Source organism: Dufourea novaeangliae, unplaced genomic scaffold, assembly GCF_001272555.1.
Source record: "Dufourea novaeangliae isolate 0120121106 unplaced genomic scaffold, ASM127255v1 scaffold248, whole genome shotgun sequence".
In the NCBI taxonomy this organism is placed as follows: domain Eukaryota; kingdom Metazoa; phylum Arthropoda; class Insecta; order Hymenoptera; family Halictidae; genus Dufourea; species Dufourea novaeangliae.
The window spans coordinates 75,473-98,535 of NW_015374156.1; the positions used below are offsets into that span (position 1 = coordinate 75,473).

The 23,063-nt window shown below is 31.9% G+C and overlaps 3 protein-coding genes across 5 annotated transcripts; 2 read left to right on the forward strand and 1 right to left on the reverse strand.

Annotated features, from left to right (window-relative positions):
- The first annotated feature begins 825 nt into the window (after positions 1 to 825).
- Positions 826 to 6,011, forward strand: LOC107191876 (DNA (cytosine-5)-methyltransferase PliMCI-like). The gene is made up of 15 exons (XM_015581017.1): positions 826 to 1,343; positions 1,425 to 1,788; positions 1,863 to 2,189; positions 2,271 to 2,423; positions 2,491 to 2,950; positions 3,020 to 3,219; positions 3,280 to 3,697; positions 3,765 to 4,085; positions 4,147 to 4,298; positions 4,370 to 4,704; positions 4,777 to 4,888; positions 4,978 to 5,127; positions 5,187 to 5,353; positions 5,433 to 5,673; positions 5,739 to 6,011. The coding sequence occupies exons 1-15, from the start codon at positions 826 to 828 to the stop codon at positions 6,009 to 6,011; spliced, it is 4,191 nt and encodes a 1,396-aa protein (XP_015436503.1).
- A 401-nt stretch (positions 6,012 to 6,412) lies between these two features.
- Positions 6,413 to 9,222, forward strand: LOC107191992 (phosphoacetylglucosamine mutase). Its single transcript, XM_015581157.1, has 8 exons — positions 6,413 to 6,438; positions 6,838 to 7,070; positions 7,154 to 7,224; positions 7,298 to 7,875; positions 7,948 to 8,229; positions 8,304 to 8,461; positions 8,545 to 8,853; positions 8,934 to 9,222. Exons 2-8 carry the CDS (start codon positions 6,976 to 6,978, stop codon positions 9,070 to 9,072), a joined length of 1,632 nt encoding a protein of 543 aa, XP_015436643.1. The 5' UTR covers positions 6,413 to 6,438; positions 6,838 to 6,975; the 3' UTR covers positions 9,073 to 9,222.
- A 1,969-nt stretch (positions 9,223 to 11,191) lies between these two features.
- Positions 11,192 to 22,902, reverse strand: LOC107191993 (RNA-binding protein 4-like). Of its 3 annotated transcripts, none has more exons than XM_015581160.1 (8): positions 22,668 to 22,902; positions 21,327 to 21,350; positions 20,548 to 20,890; positions 20,087 to 20,374; positions 18,650 to 18,869; positions 17,936 to 18,070; positions 15,860 to 15,916; positions 11,192 to 11,229 (listed from the first exon to the last, which is right to left on the reverse strand). In XM_015581160.1, exons 1-8 carry the CDS (start codon positions 22,680 to 22,682, stop codon positions 11,214 to 11,216), a joined length of 1,098 nt encoding a protein of 365 aa, XP_015436646.1. In that variant the 5' UTR covers positions 22,683 to 22,902; the 3' UTR covers positions 11,192 to 11,213. The 3 variants fall into 3 exon arrangements, with proteins under 3 accessions (XP_015436646.1, XP_015436647.1, XP_015436644.1); XM_015581161.1 differs by lacking the exon at positions 11,192 to 11,229 and adding an exon at positions 13,052 to 13,871 and having other exon boundaries at positions 20,611 to 20,890; XM_015581158.1 differs by lacking the exon at positions 11,192 to 11,229 and adding an exon at positions 13,052 to 13,871.
- Between the last annotated feature and the right edge of the window lie 161 nt (positions 22,903 to 23,063).

Consider the following 23,063-nt stretch of genomic DNA (forward strand, 5'->3'; position numbering starts at 1 on the left):
TTCGTCAATTTTCATATCTATTAAAATTTGTAAAAGCAAAGATTTTCATTATCAGATTTAAATGTAGTTAAAGAGAAACCAATAAGCGCATACTTATTGACGAAATAATATATTATTCTGTTTTTATTGCATTCAGAAAAATTAGTTTGGCAGTAGTGTTTAAAGGCGGGAAAGCGTGAGTGCAAATGAAGGTGAAAACGGTGAAAACCAGTGAAAACCTACTATCCAAGTTCATTTGTTTGTAATATTTTGAAATGATACTATGCTACATAAATTAACACATTATTTTAAATAAAAAACGGGAATTTATTTTCTGTAAGTATATATTCATACTTATTACTTTAGTTAAAGTTAAAGCAAATTTCATTATTGTGGATTTATATAAAGTTTTTGGTGTTTATGATACGTGAATTTTTAATTATTTTTGTGATTATTAGACAGTGGATGTTTATGCAAAAACTTTATGATGTTAAAAGAAAATTTATTTACCTTGTTGTAAAAAGTTTCATTGAAAGAAAAATATATTTACATTGTTAAAGGTTCTAGTAGATTCAAAATAAAAAGAAAACCTGAATAAACTTTCTGAATCTTTTTATTATATTAAATTTTAAATGATAGGATATTCTATACATGCATAAAATCCGTAGTATTATATATTATTGTAATTATATTTATAAAATTTATATAATTTATATGTTATCATGCTCTAAATGTATATATAATTTTTCAATTGTAATTTATATTTCTAATAGAATTTTTTAAATTAATAATCAAGAAATGTGTGTTTCAATACTCTGCTAACTTAAATTTGTTTTTTTTTTCAGTATGAAAGAATGTCAGCTTGATTTATATCCTTTAACTTTGAGCTTGGATATCATAATGAGACCTGGCAGTTCAAAATCTTCCAAACATGATCAATCAATACTTGATATGTTCGCTAAACAAGTTACTAAAAGAAAAAGAAAAGACTTGGATACCAATGATGAACAACAATCACAGAAGTTAGAAGATAATACTTTAATAGAAAATGGGTATGCTAAAGAAAATTATAATCCAGATGCGAATAAAGAATATTCCAAAGAGAATTTTGAAAAGAAAGTTAAGACTGAGAACAGTACCAGTGCACCGGTAGTTCAAGTTAAAAAAACAAATGTTTTCCTTGAAAAATGTGATTACTGTCATCAAAAATTAAACAACGATTTAACATTCTATCCAGGACATCCAAATGGTGCTGTAGATGAAGATATTGCTTTAATTGATCCAAAGTTATGTTTATTTAATGGAGATGAGTCAATCATACATGAAGGTGATCAATATCCCCAAAATAAATTAACCCACTTTAGGTGAAGCTTCACATTTTGTATTTCACGAGAACATTCTACAATTTATAATTCATACATATTTTTTTTTGCTATATATTGTAGCGTGTATGATAAAAATGGCCATTTATGTCCTTTTGACACTGGACTCATAGAAAAAAATGTTAAGTTATATTTTTCTGGATACATAAAAGCAATTTATGAAGAGGATACATCTCCTGAAGGTGGAGTCCCTGCTAAAGATATGGGTCCGATAAACGAGTGGTATGTTGCTGGGTTTGATGGAGGTGAATTAGCTCTCATAGGTTTCAATACAGCGTTTGCTGAATACATTTTAATGGAACCATCAGAGGCATATTCTCCTTTCATTGATGTTGTTAGAGAAAAAATATACATGAGTAAATCAGTTATTGAGTTCCTCTTAGATGAAACTAATCCCACCTATGAAGACTTACTCAACAAACTTCAAGTAATTAAACTGTAGTTTTAAATATATTCTCGCTACATATCATGTTTTTTATGTTAAAACTATGTAACTTTCAGACGATTGTACCACCTAAAGGCATTGCAAGATTCAGTGAAGATACTTTACTGCGGCATGCACAGTTTGTATGTGATCAAGTATTATCATTCGATGATTCTGCTGTCTCAGACGATGCCTTCCTTATTACAAGTCCCTGCATGCGAGCATTAGCAAATCTTGCAGGTGTTACATTAGGAAAACGAGCAGCACTTCGTAGAACACAACGTCGAGTACAGAAAGTTAAAAAACCTGCCTGGACAAAAGCAACCACTACACAATTAGTTAATGATATGTTCGAGAACATTTTTGCTGATCAGTTGATTAAACATGATGATAAAATAATGATGGTAGGTACTTGCGTCTACAAAAATATTACTTTTGAGTATGTATCTAAAGTAATGTAGGCTTTTGTTAATGAAAAATTATAGGGACCTAAACGACAAAGATGTGGTATATGCGAAAATTGTCAACAGCCAGATTGTGGTTTTTGTAATGCTTGTAAAGACATGATCAAGTTTGGAGGAAGTGGTAGGAGCAAGCAGGCTTGCATTAAAAGAAGATGTCCAAATATGGCCATTCAAGTATGAATTCATAGTTTACAAATTGTTTGATTTGTTGCATTCATTAAAATTACTTCCATCTATTTAGGAAGCAGATGACTCTGATCCAGACAATGAGGAGCTGTACGATACTTTGATAGATAATAAAAAAATTGAAGAAGAAAGCAGAAAAAAAGTTTTTAAAGAATTCAAAAGAGATATTATATGGGTGGGGAAGCAAATTGCTACTGATAATCATAGAACGTTTTACAAATCTGTTATAGTGGGCGAAGAAAGTATACAGTTAAATGATTATGTACTTGTTGAACCCAGAAATCCAACAATTCCGCTTCATGTTGCTAAAGTAATTTACATGTGGGAAAATAAAAATGGTGTAAAGCAATTCCATGCAAACTGGTTTCATAGAGGAAACGATACAATTCTGGGAGAAACATCAGATCCGATAGAATTATTTTTAAGCGATGATTGCGATGATGTACCGTTTACATCTATTAGATCAAAATGTACTGTTATTTTTAAAAAAATTCCAGAAAATTGGGCTGATTTAGGTGAGAATTTAATGTGGAAAATAAGATAACAATATTTCATAGTTCATATTGTACATATACATATTGTAGGTAATATGGATTTGAGTCTGGAAAATAACATAAAGGACATAGATGGCAAGACCTTTTTTTATCAAAAACGTTACACACCTGAAACGGCTAGATTTGAGGACCTTCCACTCGATTCAAGGTGTCTTCGTAAGGAGAGTATTCATCGCTTTTGTGCTTCTTGTGCCCGTTTAAGTGAATACGGACAATTTAACACGCCAAAGGTATTTAAGATAAAAATATAATTATTGTGTAACTTTTTTGTGATATAAAAACATCTTAAGGTCTATGAAAAAATAGAAGAAAAGAATAGCAAGGAAGTTATTTACGGCATAGTAAAATACAAAGGTGAAGAATATAGAGTTGGTACTGCAGTATTTCTGCAGCCTGGAACATTCAACTTTAAACATAAGATTATGTATCAAGATATTCCAAAAGTGAAAAAAGAAAATGTAGACGAGGATGTGTATCCCGAATTTTATAGAAAATCTTCTGATCATATAAAGGGTTCAAATTATGATGCCCCGGATCCTTTCTGCATAGGATACATAAACACGATTTATGCTACCACAAATGACACATTAGTTCCACCTTCTGATATTAATATTAAAGTAAATAAATTATATAGACCCGAAAATACTCATAAAGATTCTACATTAGTGGAACAAACTGACCTAAATATGGTTTACTGGAGCGACGAAGGTATATAACACTACTGCAATAAATTTTTCAAAAGTATTTTATATTTTAAAATATACATATTTTATAGTATGTACCGTCAAATTTACTGAAGTTCTTGATAAATGTTATCTTGCTTATTCTGAGAACTTAAATCAGTCTGTTGAAGAGTGGTCTGTATTGGGACCAGATCGATTTTATTTCAACGAAGCTTATAACGTACAAAAAAAAGAATTTGACGAACCACCTTATCATGCTATCAATATTGGCAAAACTAGTAAAGGTGAAGGTAACTTGAAACTTAAAGGTAAAAAAACCGAAGAAAATCAAAAGAAGCTATTTGTCAACAGACCTATCAAATATAAAGTTATAAACAAACTGAAAACATTGGATGTATTTGCTGGATGTGGCGGTATGTAACTTATCACATGTTTTTAAGTAACTTCAGAATCAAATAATTCTTAGATTTACAGGGCTATCGGAAGGTTTCCATCAGGCTGGTGTGGCTGAAAATCTTTGGGCTATTGAGAAGGAAGAACCAGCCGCTCATGCATACCGGTTAAATAACCCAAGTTCGACAGTGTTTATAGAAGACTGTAATGTATTATTGAAGAAAGTTATGGATGTCAGTGTAATGAATCATTTTAAGGTACCTTCTTCTGTTCCTGTTACATAACAGATTTAATGCATTTTTAGGGCGAAGTAACAGATGGTATTGGTCAAAAGCTTCCTCAAAAGGGTCAAGTAGAGTTATTATGTGGTGGTCCGCCTTGCCAAGGATTCAGCGGCATGAATCGTTTCAATTCACGGCAGTATTCCTTATTTAAAAGCTCCCTTGTTGTGTCTTATTTATCATACTGTGATTATTATAGGCCTAAGTTTTTTGTAATGGAAAATGTTAGAAATTTCGTATCTTTTAAAAAAAGTATGGTTTTAAAACTAACACTACGCTGTCTAGTTCGTATGGGCTACCAATGTACATTTGGTATTCTTCAAGCTGGAAATTATGGGGTACCTCAAACGAGACGGAGGTTTGTTTTGCAATCACACAATTATAGTTCTACTTTATAATTTTGTACGCTTCATTTTCTCATATTAAATAGAATGATCATTTTGGCTGCTGCACCTGGCCAGAAACTGCCAAATTATCCAGAACCAACGAATGTATTCAGCAAACGTGCATGCCAATTGAGTGTACTAGTCAATAACAAAAAAGTAAATAACATACATACATATATATTACGTATGTTAATAATACGTACATAATATAATGTATGAAATATGTAAATTATCAACTATTTCAGTATAGTTCTAATTGTACTTGGACAGAATCAGCACCATTTAGAACAATTAGTGTCAAGGATTCCATGTCTGATTTACCGGAAATAAAAAATGGATGGAACAAGGAGGAGATGTCTTACAGCAGTGAACCGATATCACACTTTCAAAGAAAAGTAATAAATCTTGAAGTACTAATCTTTAAATAAAAAATATCTAATCTCTGTTCTTTTAGATGAGAGGCAACCAATATCAACCTCTATTAAGAGATCATATATGTAAAGAAATGGCACCCCTTGTGGAGACCAGAATAACTCACATCCCAACTGCCAGTGGTTCAGATTGGCGTGATTTACCAAATGTTGCTGTAAGATTAAGCGACGGAACATATTCGAAAAAATTGTATGCAGAAACTGTATTTCATAAACATTTGTTTACGTACTTGAAACTACTTCTTATACATATTTTATCCTCATTTAAGGGAATACACTTATAATGACATGAAAGCCGGGAGAAGTTCGACAGGAGCATATCGTGGAGTATGCAGTTGTAGTACAGGAAAATCATGTGATCCTGTAGATAGACAATTTAACACCCTAATTCCATGGTGTCTTCCACACACAGGAAATCGTCATAATCATTGGGCTGGTTTATATGGCCGATTGGAATGGAATGGATTTTTTAGTACAACTATTACAAATCCTGAGCCTATGGGAAAACAGGTATTATATTAGTTAACAGAATATTAATTAGGAACTTATAAAAAAAAATAAACACGTTACGTTAGGGTCGTGTGTTGCATCCAGTACAAACTCGAGTGGTAAGTATACGCGAATGTGCAAGGTCTCAAGGATTTCCAGATACCTTCCGATTTTATGGGACTATACTTGATAAACATCGACAAATTGGAAATGCAGTTCCTCCTCCACTTGGAGCAGCCATAGGTCACGAGATAAGGAAGTGTGTAGAAGAGGAAAATATAATCACTGAGACACATGTAGACATGAAATTAGAACTTTATTCTGTGAAGTCTGGAATAGACGATAAAAATTTTAGCTAAAAATTTAAAAAGACTTTTTAATTTAAATATCACGAAAGGCAAGCTAATCTGTAATTTTGTTTTGTTAATCATTCCATTTGAAAAACGTTTTAATATATTTTAATATTTTATAAAAATATTAATTTAACCTTGTGTTATTTCTGAGATTTTGTTTTTGTGGCTTTCTCGGAGTTAGTTTTATTTGTAGCTTTCAAGATTTTATCTTTATCTATATGTTTCTGTGATGGTATTACCTGTTTGCTTATTATTCAAGTTAAATTAAAATATCAGTTTTAAATGTTTCAATAACAAGTAGGCGAATACACACATGTAAACAAATATTTTTCAAATAAAAGTTGGATGTTCTTAGAAATATTTGCTAATATTTGTTTTAATAATATTATATTCCAGTGTGTATTAATAAAGGACTGAGTGGCACTAAGAATCTGTAAGTAGTACTTTATTTAATCTTTCAGGTGGATAGCATCATTTTTTAACCTGATAAGGGAGATACAAGATTTTATTTAGAGTGAGAAGTTACTTCTTACAATACATATACAGTTTAAAATTGCAGTTTAAATTAAAACCGTTAAACCGTAAAACCGCAGTAAAAATTAAAACCGTTTAAATTAAAGAAGTACGTTTCACAAACAATTAGTAATAGCAAAGTAATATAATTTCAAAAATTGAAGACAAATCCTGAGATAATAAGGTTAAACTATCTTGCTGATTCGTTAAAATAAAATAAGTTTACTTTTAGCGGTAATTTTGAATATTACAAAAACTGAGGATTTACAAAACATTTCATTGCCTAGATTTTTTATAATTTTATGCATTCTTTTTAAAGTCGTGACCTGACTTTCACTTTCTGATACGCGGTCGAAACTGCGAATGTGACAGGTGTTATTATCGTGTGTATGTACATATACGTGTTAAAGCCTTTGTCTACGTTGTAATTATACAAAAAACACATTAAAGATAAACAATGGAATTTTTACAATCGGAACGCATATTCAATGAAAAATATAATAAAAAATTTGATGGTTACGTACAATATGGTACTGCCGGCTTCAGAACAAAGTAAGCATGTTATAACAATATAGAATATTATGTAAGAGTATTAATTCAATTTTTGTTATAAGTATATTAACATTTTGTACTAGGGCCAATGTTCTTGAACATGTTCTTTATAGAATGGGAATTCTAGCAGTATTAAGATCTAAAGTTAAAAATGGTAATACAACAGATTTTTACTGTTCATGTGCTTTATCTTTAATTTTAATTAAAGAAATTCCACCTTTAAATAGCTGCAATTGGTTTAATGATCACTGCAAGTCATAACATCGGATCAGACAATGGAGTGAAGCTTATAGATCCAGCTGGCGAGATGTTAGAAGCTTCTTGGGAACTCATTGCTACACATTTGGCAAATGTAGAAGATACAAAGTTAATTGCTACCATAGAACAGATTATCAAAGAGCAGAATGTTAATATATCTACAGAGGCAGTTGTTATAATTGGTAGAGACACCAGAGAAAGTAGTCCTGCATTATTCAATGCTGCTGTTATAGGAATTCAAGCCTTAAATGGAATAGTAAAAGACTTTGCAGTAGTTACAACTCCTCAGTTACATTACCTTGTTGTATGTACAAACACTGATAGCAATTATGGTAGTCCTACATTGCATGGTTATTATGAAAAACTATCACAATCATTTAAACATATAAGACAAAGTAAGATTAATAATGGACAGTATGTAGCAGAATTATCATTAGATGCTGCTAATGGTGTTGGTGCTATAGCTGCAAAAGAATTTCAAAAATATTTAGGAACAACGCTTACAATCAATTTATATAACGATGGAAATGGAGAATTAAATTCCATGGTATAATTTTTCGTATCAATAATGTGAAGCAATTAAAACGTATATCTATAAAAGAATCAAATTTTCTTGTAGTGTGGAGCTGACTACGTTAAGGTGAAACAAGTACCACCTACGAATTTTGTACTAAAGCCTAATGTCAGATGTGTATCTATAGATGGTGATGCAGACAGAGTAATTTATTTTTATGTGGACGAAAACAATAAATTTCATCTTTTGGATGGTGATAGAATAGCAGTGCTTGTTGCTGGATATTTCAAAGAACTCCTACAAGAATGCGGTTTAACGTTTCAATTTGGTTTGGTACAAACAGCCTATGCAAATGGTGGATCTACAAACTACATTTCAAACGTATTGGTATGTTGAAATAATTAGTATTGTTATTACTAGTTATCATCCATTTTTTTTACTTTTACAATTATATATTGCAGAAAATTCCAGTTGTATGTGCATTAACTGGTGTGAAACATCTGCTCAGTAAAGCATTAGAATTTGATATAGGTATATATTTTGAAGCAAATGGACATGGAACTGTAGTGTTTAAGGATACCGTTATTCAAACGCTTAAAGATACTATTACAAACTCAGAGTAAGTTTCACCCAAATGTTTTATGCTAGTAATAACATTTTCTATTACTTGCTTATTATATTCGTGTTTGGAAATTGTTACAGACTGTCCACCACTAAAAAAGCAGCTGCTTTAAGATTATTAAGCATAATTGACGTCATAAATCAAACAGTTGGCGATGCCTTTAGCGATATGTTATTAGTCGAAACAATTTTACATGCAAAAGGCTGGAGTATAATAGATTGGGAAAAACGTTACGACGATTTACCAAATAAACAATTATTAGTAAGAGTCAGCGATAAAAATCTTATAACTACAACTAATGCTGAAAGACAATGTGTAACACCTATAGGTATACAAGAAGAAATTGATAAAGTAGTATCAAAGTATAGGAAAGGTCGATCCTTTGTTAGGTATAATAAAATTTGCTTATATACTGAATAATTATTAATTATTTATTATGTCGCTAACGAAAAAATTGTTACACTATCAGACCATCAGGAACCGAAGATGTGGTACGAGTATATGCAGAATGTGAGGATCCAAATGATCTTAACAGAATGATTACAGAAGTAGCGTTGTTGGTCTATAGACGTGCAGGCGGAATTGGACCTGAACCTCAGCTTATATAAAAACAAATATTCCTTCAGTATTTTTAAATCTATCTAAAGCTATATAACATAAGTTAAACAAATGTATTGAAATACATGAAAGTATTTTAGTTTTACAAAGTGTACACGAGATTCCAAATGAATATAAAAATGAACATCTCTCTCCCTCAAGTGCTTATTTAAATTCAATTTTCTATAATAAATTTAACTTTTATTATATATTATATTTTTAATTAAAAAAACACTGGAAAAAATAAATAAAATTGTATATATGTAATTACATTAAAAAATTAGGTAAAAATGTATAAACGTAACATTTCTTTAATTATGTTTAATCACCTGTATTGTTTAAATTGTTTTTTTTAAAGACGCTGTCCTCTTTTTTTTGAACAAGCTTAAAATCTTCATTGCTGGAAATACTTTTATTGCTATATATGCAACAGTGATTATGAAAATTGTGTAAATCATGCATTTTTCGTTTCAAAAGTTCTTTCATAATATTGAAGTACATATAAATCGATGTAACATAAAATAAGTCAAAATTCAATTTTTTTGCTTTCGTGACTATTTCATATGATATTTTTTCATAATCACCAGCACAAATGACACTGAAAAGGGTTTCATGTTATTTGAAGGATGCCTGTGTTTTTATTAAAAATTTTAATCTAAAAAGCAGAAATTGCTTGTACAAAATGTTAATCCGGTACTTCTCAACTTTTTAAAAGGTTCCTTTTAATGTTTTAGATTTTATGAACATTTATGACTGAAAACAATGAAAACATAGAATATTATATTTTTTGTTTTAAAACGTAAATGCGACAGCAAAACTAAATAAATGAAAATATCTTTTTAACATTGTGACAATATATACAGGATATAAATGTGATGCAATATAATATCTCTGTAATTAACCCGCGAATCTATTTAAATATATATCTATATAATACTGCCGTATTCTTTGTAGGTTACATGTAAATGTAATACATGAACTTGAAAATTTACATAAAATTTGATGCACAATTTCTTCTTAAAATCTACGTGAAAGATAAATTTTACCACGTGTCAAAATGATTTTGCATTTGTCTTCCGTGTTCTTGCCAGACTTATTCATTTTTCAAGGGTTAAATTACATATGCAACTTCTGTTTACTGGAAATTATTTGGTATGAAGAGGAATGGGACAATTGTAGTATACTTTCATAAAATAATAACTCGAACTAGCTGCCGCAAAACCAAGAGAATAATAAAAAAAATAGAATAGAAAATGAAAATTGTATTTTTTATTTTGACAGGAATCAAGTGTTTAACACGATGTTAACATGATACAAATTTGATCAAATACTTGGTACTCTATACCACAGAACTCTCAACTGGTACATATTTCGTATCTTGTTGTTACAAATATTAAACTGTAAAATATTTAGCATTATATCTTGCGCATATTACATTTTATACATATGATTATATTATATTTATACAGGAAGTTTTGTAACTGACACTAGAACTGAAAAGATAACGATTATATATAAAAAAAGAAGTAGAAGCTATAGAAAAATCTTTTTATAATTAGTTTCGTTTTTAGAAAAAATTAACGCATTCCAGCCTAACATACACCTTATTAAAGTTATGTGGGGTAGTACTGCTGGTTGAGGTAAGGGGAACAGATCTTAGGAAACTACACGACTCCGTCTATAGTGAAATCATATATAAATATGAAATTAATTTATTATAGTTTTCAATGAGTAATATATTTCATACACATTTCTTTCTATACGAAAATGTTTCAATTTTTTTAAGAACCTTCACATATTATCTTTGTATCTTATCACATAAAAACTCTTCTATTTAAATAGAGGGTTTTTACATTGTTAGGAATAACAGTTTGTAACATTTTCGCTAGTGAGTAATTAATAATATGATGTAACAAATAATTTCTGCCATTGAAATAATGAATATTAATAATAAAGCTCAATAGAGTATCAATAGGAAATGTTGAAATAAAAAACATTATTCATTCTTACACTTTAATGGCTATAATTACAATCCTTTTTCTTCTTCTTCTGTCTTCTCTCACAGGTTATGTCCACCGACCTGAGTACAGGAAGGTATAAATAGGACTCATAAATCCAATTTGAGTTCATCTCACACAGTCCAGTAGTGTCCTCATCCCGCTTGTAATCTATTAAAAAAATTGTATTATTTGGTGCATAGTGTCCAAGAAAACGAACATATACAAATTGTGATAATATTTTAAATCAGGTGAAATTTGGTGACTCAACACATTGATTCATGTGAAAAATGTATTCGCAGAAATATAATTCAATCTAATTCCATCCTGTTGCTTGTGAAAAATTATAACAGTTTCAAAGGCACAACTATTGACTATCTACCAATACCGTTAGCGCCAGAAGATAATTTAGAATTTATTTCTTTATTTCAGTACATATAATATTGAATTAGCAATGAAAATTAAGGTACTTGATCGGTGATGTTACTGATGACCAACGTGGAATATACTTAAAATATGATATTATAGCAAAATATTGAATTGTATTATAGACTTCGTATGCTATAATATTAACACTGCAATTGTAAATCAGGAAAGTTGATATAACACAGTTGAATAACCCGTTACTTTACCACGTAAAAACTATAAAATTTATTCCGAGACTACAATTGAAATTGAAAATTCGAAAACGACGTTATTTGAAGAAAATTGAATTAAACTTGAAAAATATACTGGCCTAATTATATCAAGAGATGGAATTAGAATTGACGCGTATTAAATGCTAAAAGCAATCGCTATCGCAGCATCATCGCAACGGTACTTTCACAATCGACGATCATAACGTTTTCGGCATTTTTTACCGTGAATTTTTAGTGTTCGCAATGTATGACTGATATCTAGACACAACGTGTCTATTTATTTCTTCAGTTCATTTTTTTTTTTTTTGTTGCTTGAACGAGCAAATAGTAAAGGGCGCACGCGTTAAACATACCTTCTGTTTAAATTCAAAGCACCGCCAGCTTTGAGCGCAAACGCAATTTGTAGAACGTAATCCGCATATCGAAGCTTGCACTATTCACCAGAGTGTCGCGTCTACGGGCCACACGCCTAAGTTTCTTCAATAATCTGACGTTGATATGCCACCAGGATTCGAAGTGCGGTGCGCTTACGCGGGTTCGTCGCACGATTCAAGATTACGCTGTCTGAGTATAACACATGTAGATTCCATCAAACTTCAATCAATGTTCTGCATTTCATCTTGCTTTATGTGTCATTCAAATACGGCAACATTTTTACGTTTTTTTTTCTTTCCAAGATAAAGTATTCCTCAACATCTTGGTATTAAATAACTGAATATATTATACTAACAAATAAATGGAGTACAATTCCATTTTCCTTAAAACTATTTCTCTCCTAGCTTTTGAATTATTTGCCTTTAGTGCACACATTGTACAGCAAAATGCATGAACTATTTTTGAAGATACTAAATGGATCACTCATTCAAGATCGAAGGCGAAAAAGATTCTAATATTTCATTCAATATACCGTGGTGGATCAAATCACTCAAAAACTAGGAATAGTTATTTAAGAATCAAAGAGACTTAATTGCTACCATTCAAAGAAGTGCAAAGCAATTCTGTAATGCAGAACATCTTTAAAATAATGATTATGTGTACCACATTTGCACGCGCGCTGATTATTCTTAGTTGATTCGCTGGAAGACTGCAGAAGCTCGGATCTAATGACCTTGTCATTTCACCTGACCTTGCGTTTAAACGACTTCGATGATCCCCTTCCTTGTAGCGACTAATCAGCATCGCATATTTCAACGGAGAGAAGACTTAATAACAGTGTCTTGCTTGAAAAGCACAAATCAAAGTGCGACCAATGCAATCAATTTAATAGATTGGATCTATAGAAAAAGTTCTGTATACAAAGAAATCGCAGATAAGGTGTTCATGTAAAGTTTCAAGATATGTAGCCGAGAAAGTTAATGATGTATTCGTTTCAGTTTTATTTCTCATTCCGTCAAGGTACATTGATAACTTCAGCAAACACGTTTTGTTGCTTTATTAATGAACATTTAAAACATTATCCAAGTTCTTACGTGTAAAAAAAGATTATACAGCATGTTTTATTTTCTTTGCTTAGTAGCCTAAGTCACCATTGTTGTTGATCTAAATATTATAAACTTATAACGAAAAAATCATCTATACTAGAATGTGTGTAATTATCATGTGACTTAAGATAGATAAAAATTGATAATAATTCAACCCACACCGTATCAAGCTGGGTTGTGTACCACTACGAAAAAGAAAAAAAGAGAGAGAGAGAGAAAAAACATAGGAAATATCAGAGAAAGAATTACGAACACAAATCGCACAAAAGGAATACCCACTATCCTTGCTGGAAAAAGAAAATGAACGACACAGAAAACTCCTTGTATGATACCATGTTACAAATTCTTTATCTCAATTTCGATTTTCGATCATCTTCTTGCTCTTCGAAGGATCTTAGCTTGCGTTTCAATTATTGATTATGATACTCATTGATACTTCTCATTCTTACCGTACCTTAAGTTAGCATTTAAACATTAGATTCTATCGTGTATCTATCATTATACATAGTATCGTATGTAATGGTATGGACTCTGTATGTCGGACGCAGGGCAGTTCCTAGGTATTCGATTCCTTAAGCGAACGACCACCACTAAACAGGCATTTTTTTTAAGGGAGCCTTTCGCATACGCTTTAGTATTTGCTTTAGTACGCTTTTAGTACCTCGGTGGCATCGCGTCTGCCGGACCTGGGAAGCTAAAAGGTCAAAAAAATGAAAAATCGCACAATTAATTGCTCCTCGATCGCCGCAAGCGGCGCAACAAGCTGGAAAGTATAAGATGTAACACTGATACGCGCGAATTCGACCAGAAATTCTTTTTTTCTTTTTCGTCGACGATTTAATCCTGTCGCCTAAAGACATGAAGGAAACTTGATACCTTTTTATTATCTTTATCGCAACGCATGAATCACACATTTGCGGAATGACACAACTTCCAGACCTGAGTAAAGTACTCGATAGTATTGCAGTACTTATTCTGATAATGCTCATTGGACAAGTACTATGGGAGTAAGTATTGCATTACAATATAAAAACAAATGAAAATCTCTTCCCTTGAATCGATACTATAAACGATCTATTAATCAAAGTCAATGCAGTTTTAAAATTGAAGTATGAATTTTGTTGAATTATCATTTCAAGACTATCAGTTTCATAAAATTGAAACACAAAATGAGTCGTAAGTCATAAGATACTAATCTTGCCCACATCTGATAAGTTGTCACATAGTGAAATTCATTTTATCGCTGCATCGAAGCATCGTTCGCCATTGTCGCAAGAGCGTATAAAAGACGATTTTAATGGTCGTTAATGTTATTTCCGATCCACGATTCGCGTACTCGATCATTTTAATGAAAAATTTCACTATAAATATTGAGTGTTGTTCTCTTTAGATTGTTTTTAACGGACGCAACATCGCAACGCAATCATTGTAAGCAACCCGGGCTCTCCCTGCTATAGATAAATCTTGAAACAGAATACACGTATTACCAGCATGATTTTGTTTCAAGAGGAATAAAAAATATCGACCGCACGCACTTGGAAATATATGTATGCTGCTCAGCAGCGCAGTGTCGTAACGCCATTATGCTTCGTTTTCGATAAATCGCAACGGTCTTCAATCACGTAGACGCTCGATTCGCGGACTTTTACCGCAGAGTACATAAAAGAAGAGAGGTAGTATCTGATCAATGACTATCTTCCAACAAATATGAATATTTCCACAGCTATAACCCCCATGCGCAACTCTTAAATTCTTATTAACGTTTGAACTTTTCAAATTTATAATGAATGGAGTGGAACCCTTTAAATTGTTGCGTCTAATACCTACCATTAGCAGTCCATTTGCATTAAAATCACGCCCAAGTGAACTGAATTGAAAACTCCAGTGGTCAAAGGGGTTATGTTAAATTTTTGTGCAAATTAAGTTTTCTTAGCAAATGAAGGTGGTGTGTGTTCTTTCACTATGTCCAATCACAAAATAAAAAGAATAGGGAAGAGGATGAAGGACGTGTATTTAAGGACGTAATGAACGAAGAATAACCTTTAAACTCCGTTCACTACAAATTTAATACATTATTTGTAACATAATACCTTCATCCTTTGAAGCCTTCTATTCTCACAAGCTCACAAAGGACATGTTTCAGATTTTTACTTCATGCTTCTAACAATAGTCCACTCTATTTACAATATAAGTTTTAGGTTATTCATTGAACGAGTACGTATATAATTTATAGTATTCTCCAGATATACTAATAAAAACTAAAATTTCTCAACTGTGAATACTACCACCTCTGTTCTCTTTTACACTCAATATTAGAAAAGTCGCAGAACGATTACTTTTATTTTTTCGATGATAATAAATCAACTGTGTATCGTTGCATACACAAGAATACGCTTTTTATAATCAAAGAGCATACCCACGGTCGCGCTAAGTGTCACACCTTATACTTTTACAGAAAATATTCAGCCTATATCGATACGCATGAAACGTGAGCACACTGAGATAGAGCAGCGTTAAACCGAATAGAATACGTTGCGCAAAAAGAGCGTGGTCGCATAATTAATGAACGATCATTCGCAGAAATTAATTGTCGCTCTTCAACGCTGTGACATATCACTTTGGAAAACGCAGTCGTGTAAAGTGTAATATATTTAAAACAAAATACGAAGGGAAAAAACTTACCGTCCACCACCGCGCGGAGGACCATATGCATCTGGTCTGTCGTATCCCTCGGTATAACTATAGACAAAATTAAACAATCTTTTTATTTTATTTAAATAATAGCATTAAAAATGAATACACTTTTGAATAAAATAAGTAACACGATCTTTCTCTCGGTAAAAGTACGATACGTGGGTCACTTGAAAAGTTCTCGGAATGAGGTATAGATAACATTACTAGTTCTGAAATTCTTAGTTCGTCGGTGGATTTCATTTGTACTTATACAGTTGTTTGAACAAAAGTACTTTTATGTTGTGTGCTGCATTTCCTAACAATTGATCAAAAACAAATTCGAATGAAAATTTCTCAAGACTGCTTAGAATGTTGGTTCAAATGCATTAATGTTAAAGCGAATTATATTGAAAGATAAAGAAATTTTTAAAATAATATAAGTTGTCTTTGCACTCCACGCCCAAAACTTTTCAAATGACCCACATATGTATTAAATGGAATCAGTGCTAAAGTAACTTGTAAATAGAGATAAATGAGAAGTAACCACGGAAATGACGTCATCTGATACTTTGGGGGTATTCTACGCGAAATCGGACACTTTTTGGAGTAACATTTTAGATTTTGTTGACACTTGGATATGTTGTAATCTTTAGTGATATATAAACGTATCTCTATATATTTTATCTATATATATATCTCTATAAGTTTATAAATTGTTGATTCTACAGGTATTTGAAATATAGTGTCAACCTTTTTTCAATAAATCATAACTGTTGAACTAAGAAACTTATCAAAATGAGTTTTGTGGGTACTTACAGTGGAGACATAACAGTACCTAATCAAAATTATTTCAGTTAAAAAAAAATATATTTTAACCATTTATTTTGCAATTGTTTTAAAGAAATGCAATTTTACAATAGCGTGGTAGTATTGAAAAAGTTGAAAAAAAATTGAGAATACAGTCCTATTTGTCCGCCTTATGGACAAATTTTCAACAATATTTCAAAAATTGATTGAAATTAACGCTATGTCGAAGTACATCGGCTCGACCAGCCGAAGCGTACCGGCTAGCCTAGTACCGCACGACTTGGGCGATCGAGCCTGTGTAATTCAACGCAGTGTTAACTTCAATTAATTTTCATATAGCCAATTTTAAAATCTCCATATTTTTGAAAATTTGTGCATAGAGAGAATCAATAGGACTGCATTATCAATTTTTTTCAAATGTTTAAATAATATCCTGCGATTATAACATTGCATTTCTTTGAAACAATTGCAAAATAAATGGTTAAAAAATATATTTTTAACTGAAATATTTTTTTAAGTACTCTTGTCTCCACTATAAGCATCAAATTAAGTTCATTTTGATCGGTTTGTTAGTTCAACAGTTATGATTTAGTGAAAAAAGGTTGACACTATATTCCAAACAACTGTAGAATCAATAATTCTTAAAATTTTCAAAAATTCTTCGAGATACGTTTATATATCACTAAAGATTACAACATATCCAAGTGTCAACAAAATCCAAAATGTTACTCCACAAAATGTCCGGTTTCACGTGAAATGTCACTTTAGGACGAATGATTGTGACTCGCTAACAAAGAAATGTCGGTAACTCGAAAATTCATATTCTTTTTGCTACTTTTCGGTTCTTTGTGATTAAAACACAGCTTAAATGCCAATGTATTTTCCTATTTTCCTGTATATATTGAAAGCTATACTAGATATACAAAAGTTTTTAAATTAAAATTTAATGGTTTTTTATGCTATATGAAACTACAATGAAATTCTTAAAAATTTATTTATTAATTAATAAATGATTAACAATTTCATTGCACAATTTTATAGAATAGAAGAAGCTATAAAATGTTTTGTATCTGATATAGTTTTCAAAATATATAGGAAAACACATTAACATTTAAAACGTGTTTCCATATTAAAGAACCAAAAAGTAGCAAAGGAAAAAAATTTGAAGTCCCCTACAAACCTACAGAATTTAAAAAAAAACGAATTTTTCGGATTACCGAACTTCCTTTGTAAAAGGGTGGGATACCACTACATAAATAAAAATAGATCTGAACGTACCCTCCACCAACAGGCGGATATCCACCACTGGGGACGGCACTGCCAGGTCTTCTACTAAACATATCTGCTTGTGGTCCAGGACCAGTGCTGTAACTAGGTGCCCCAGTGCTGTAGCTAGGTCCAGTACTCATTGGCCTGTTAAATGGAGGCATATCATTAACAGGGGGACCGTCCCTCCTGTCAAAGGCCATCGAAACTCCCTGACTTACACCCCCGGACCCACCCATCATATCCCCAGGCCCGCCCGGATAACCCCTGTCATACACAATCGGAATATGTGAACTTATTTTCACTCTATCCTGGGTAATGCATGAAAGTTTTTGCTCAAGTATAATCTATTTAGTACACATTTTACTTGTACAGATTAAATTAGTAAAAGCATCACAGGTTAGAATAAAAGTGAAGTTTCAATTCATAATTGTTGTTTCGAGTTTTTAAAATGTTGAAAAAGTTTGTTCTTTTACGATACGTATTCCTTTTTGTTGAGAAAACTTTCCGGAATTTTACTAATGAAAAAAGTAGAAAATAACGTCTTTTCTGTTTTAATACATATTGGCTTGAACTTTGACTACCTAAATTAATATTTCAAAAAATGCAACCAAGTGTAGTCTATAATATATGTATATTATTTTAACTCGGTATTTCTTTTATATCGGTATTTAAATTATAAAATTAAATCTAAAGCTGGAAAATAAATAATTTAGATTACTTTACCAGTGGCTTTCATCATATCCTACATCTGTGTACCCTGTTCCATATCCAGTAGTGGCTACAGCGCCACCACCGTTTCTCATAGGTCCAGTTGCAGTTCGATCATAATCATTTCTAGCTGTATAATCAACCGTACGGTTTGCACCGAAATTATCAGTACGTCCGTAATCCATAGGACCAGGTGCACCGCGATTAAAATCTCCAGTCATTCCACCTCCGACTACTGTAAATAAAATGCTTCGTATTAGATGAATTATGTATTTTTATATCTGTTGATGATTGAAAAAGTTCTCGAGTAAAAGCACTTTTACTCAAGCAACTGTACACAAAGTACCGTGTAGTATAGCCACTCAAAACGTTACGTTATCCATATGACAAATAAAAATCTTTGGCAAACTAAAACTTTCAGAACTACTAAATGTCATTCATTCATACTTCATTCCGAGAACTTTTTAAATATATTTAATTCTGTATTTGCATGGACCTTTTTTACTCGATTCATTTTGATCGAACGCGATCGGATAAATTCAACTTTTCAAAAACCTTCACTCAATTTTAATTCCAACAAAAATATTGCTTATATTTCTCGGAAATTGCCCTTAATTAAAAAATTCTTAATTGGTTTATCGTATTACATTTACTGGCTTCTTATGATTTGAAAACAATCCTCAATTTTTTCATATGCACGCATTTTGTCATTACGTATGTTAAAAAAGCAATGGGTTGAGTTAAGCAGGGAGTGGATTTACTCAGAAGAGAAGGAGAGGAAATGAAAGAGAAACTTAGAAGAAGAGACTTAGAGATACAGCAACAGGAACAGGATAAACAATTATAGATACAAATTCATTAGAACAGTAGGATTACCGAAATATGTAAGTAAGTAAGTAAGAAAGGAAAGGGTGAGAGCCAGCAGTTAATAGCTCAGGGAAGGTATAGAAGTTCAAGAAGGTGGAATAGATATTAGGAGAAAGAAGAAAGAAATTGTAACTTATGCGAGGACAGATAAGGAACGCTAGAACATTTAGTGAGAGATTGTGAAACAATAGAAAGAGGGGTTTGAATAGAAGACGTGGTGAGTGGAAGAAAATACGTGAGGATAACAAAATGGCTTAGGGATTTGAAATGGAGAAGGAGGAAGGAAAGGAACAAATGTGCAATAAGGCAATAAGAAATAAATAATAATAAATAAGTCAAGATTTAAGACAGAAGAAGAATGAAAGAGGAGAATTAATGAGAAGAATGCATGGGTTAAGTCAACAATGCAAGGTTAGGTTATGTTGTAAACCCAAGTCGAAATTTCTTGGCTGTGAGACTGAAATAAAGAATATATTTATCTATCTTTGCACGTGTTTTTTTTTATTACGCGGATTTTTCGAGAACATATCTACCGTGTGAAAACAAAATTTAGTGGATACCAAAAGCCAAATTAGAGACACCTACCACAAGGATTCCCATAATCGGTTCTTGCTCCAAAGTCTGCGGCACGGCTATAGTCTGCTGTTCGACCGTAATCGGCTGTGGCTGTTGGTCCATATCCTCCGACGGCTCCAGTCGCTGGTCCATATCCTCCTCCCATTCCAGGTGCTGTAGATGTGTAACCCATTGCCGCGCTTCCCACGTTTTGCCCATATGCTCCACGATCGGTGTATCCAGTACCAAAGTCTGCTCCACGTCCACTAAAGTCTCCAGCGCCACGATTGTAATCGGTGTACCCCGTTGCGACGCCACCTGCAGCAGATCCATCGTAACCAACGAGTTGGAATATTTTCTCATTGTTACCGTTTTCAAATTATTTAAATTTTCAGAATACGAGCATATGATAAAGCACAATCATATTATCAGCAATGTGAAAATAGTTCAGTTGAAATTAATATTAAAAAAAAAAAGGCATATGTACTGACCTCTTCTATCATTGTATGGTCCCGGACGAGCGTCTCTACCACCGTCTCGTCCTCCTCTACCACCTCTCATTGGTCCAGTTCTTCTATCTCCATCCCTGCGTCCTCCTCCTCCACTGCGTGACTTGCCGGTCGACTGTTCCACATTGATCGTCGCCCCTTTGAAGTTGGAATTGTGAAGAGCTTTGATCGCTGCAGCTGCGTCTTCCTCTCGTGCCATGTGGACAAACCCATACCGATTCATGACATCGCATTCCGTTACCTCGCCAAAACGTAAAAATAATTGTCGCAACTCATCGTTGCGACAATTCTCTGGTAACCGACCCACAAATATTTTTGTTTTCCTCTGGAAAATTTAAATATGTCGTTAGTCGCGGTTCTTTAGCATATCCATGTATGTAATTGTAATACATATAATTATAAATCAATCTATAGAAAGGAAAGAAAACAATTTTGTATTTGCTTTGTACCTCTAAAATCGACCATACCTTTGTTCCTCAAAAGTATGGTGTCTGTTTGAGACTCATTTACTCTTGCTCAAATTATATAAAAGAATTACAGAAATCACACAACAATGATAATGTAATGTTATTGAGCTTGTTAATTTAAAAATTACTTTAGTCTTCTAAAATATATAAATAAAATTAAGAATAATACATTACGTACCTACAGTGTTTATACTTTGTTTCAAATACAAAAAATGTAGTATACAGTGCACAAATAATGAAATTATTAAACGATTCAAGATAAGTAATATAATTTTCTATTAGCATTGTTCTTACCGGTTGATTAGATGAAACCATTTTCTGAAAACAGAAAAAATGTTATTATTAATCATTACTTTATAGCTGCTGTGATTGTGTTAGTAACCCGGGAGTAGGCACACATTGGTCTTTTCGACTGACGATTTTATGTTTTGAAATGTGATCCAACACCTTCCAGTGTTGCTGCTTTCCGTGAAGCTATTCTCATTTAAGGCATGATCCCACAAGTTGTAAGAGACAATGTTGGTTTTCTCAACCGTAGAGCATCTACTCCCAAGTTAAATAATTTTAAATTTAAATCTAAAGTTTTCATGTAATTCTCACTTTTATTACATATACAAGATAATAATCCTTTGCCTTACGATTTTTTGCAAATACTTTCATCAGTGCTACCTTACTGTTAATAATTTATTAGAAGACAGAATTCTACATTGAACATATGTGTACATTTACTTTAAAAATTACACATGGATCCCAGTAAAATAATATTTTGCTTCAATTTTTGCAATATGCATAATTTTTATGCATATTCACTTTTGCCTGAAATTTTTACCACGAATTTGACTTGATATTGTAAGGCAAAGAGTTAACAACAAGATTTATATTTTAAACACCTACATTTGTAGCATATTTTAACAAGTATAATTATAAATGTTTGGGGTAAAACCAATATGATAATAAAAAAAGATAAAAAATATTTAATTTTTGGCTTATAACATATGCTACGACAATTTAAATTAATATTCTTTTATTATTTTATTTATAATTTAGTGTTAATTATATTTGAGCTTTGATCAAATTTACAAAGCTGATGGGATGCCTTCTATTCTATAAAATGATTATAAGTACTTGTAAAGTACACCTAAAGGCGAAGCATTTATTAAATAAAAGTTGTTTAAAAAATTTTATTAAACGCCTTGTTAATTTAAATCGTCAAAATTGAATGCTTTTTCTTAACAAAATATTTTTTTCTAACTTTATTCTCAATTTTTAGAAAATAATAAATTTTATAAACGTATTAGAAATATAAAATAATATTTTAAGTAAATCCAAAAAAAATCTTGAGTACTCATTAAATATGGATACCTATGGAAAAAGGTGTTACATATAAGTGTAATATGCACTTTCTTTAAATTTCCTGAAATGGAGAAACTACATTTCAAGAACATCAATTAGTAAACCTTCACACAATGGCTAATTGAAGTTCACTGCAAGAACAGGTGTCTTGTACAGTAAGCAAACCAATAAATATACCATTCATTTCAGGAAATTTGAAAGGCTAATATTCTTTAAAAATAATTCCGAAAAGTTCAGAACTTTACGACAAAAATAAATTGATAAAATAAATTATTTGAAAACCTGTTGGGAGTCCATGTTCCGGGAAACGTAGAAGACGCTTGTATATTTTTCAAGGCCACGAAAGTTATCAAATTTTCAATCAATCAAATAAAAAAACAATTTCCTTTTATTCAAGTAAATACAGTAATTATTATTGCAAGACTCTGAGCAATTAGAAAAGCTAAATTTCGAAAGAACGATACCGTGCGTAGAGTATAAACGCAAAAGATAAGTCTAAAAACAACCGGCCCTTGGCGTGCCCTAGTAACTGATGATACGCGAGTCACTTCGTAATACGAACTCGCTCGAACTTCCTCCGAGGCATTTTTCACTAGCAAATATGTTACTATGAAATTATAGTGATATGTTACTTACATGTGGTTGCGACCAGTTGCGACCTTTTTTGGCGAAATGAAA

Coding starts and splice junctions, on each gene's coding strand:
- LOC107191876 (XM_015581017.1), top strand. CDS start 826: ATGAAAGAATGTCAGCTTGATTTATATCCTTTAACTTTGAGCTTGGAT. Junction 4,889..4,977: donor TACTAGTCAATAACAAAAAA/GTAAATAACATA, acceptor CAACTATTTCAG/TATAGTTCTAATTGTACTTG. Junction 5,354..5,432: donor GGAACATATTCGAAAAAATT/GTATGCAGAAAC, acceptor TCCTCATTTAAG/GGAATACACTTATAATGACA.
- LOC107191993 (XM_015581158.1), bottom strand. Junction 18,870..20,086: donor CGATTATGGGAATCCTTGTG/GTAGGTGTCTCT, acceptor TTTTATTTACAG/TAGTCGGAGGTGGAATGACT. Junction 13,872..15,859: donor CCTCCGCGCGGTGGTGGACG/GTAAGTTTTTTC, acceptor TTGACCTTTTAG/CTTCCCAGGTCCGGCAGACG.
- LOC107191992 (XM_015581157.1), top strand. CDS start 6,976: ATGGAATTTTTACAATCGGAACGCATATTCAATGAAAAATATAATAAA. Junction 8,462..8,544: donor GATACTATTACAAACTCAGA/GTAAGTTTCACC, acceptor AAATTGTTACAG/ACTGTCCACCACTAAAAAAG. Junction 8,854..8,933: donor AAAGGTCGATCCTTTGTTAG/GTATAATAAAAT, acceptor TTACACTATCAG/ACCATCAGGAACCGAAGATG.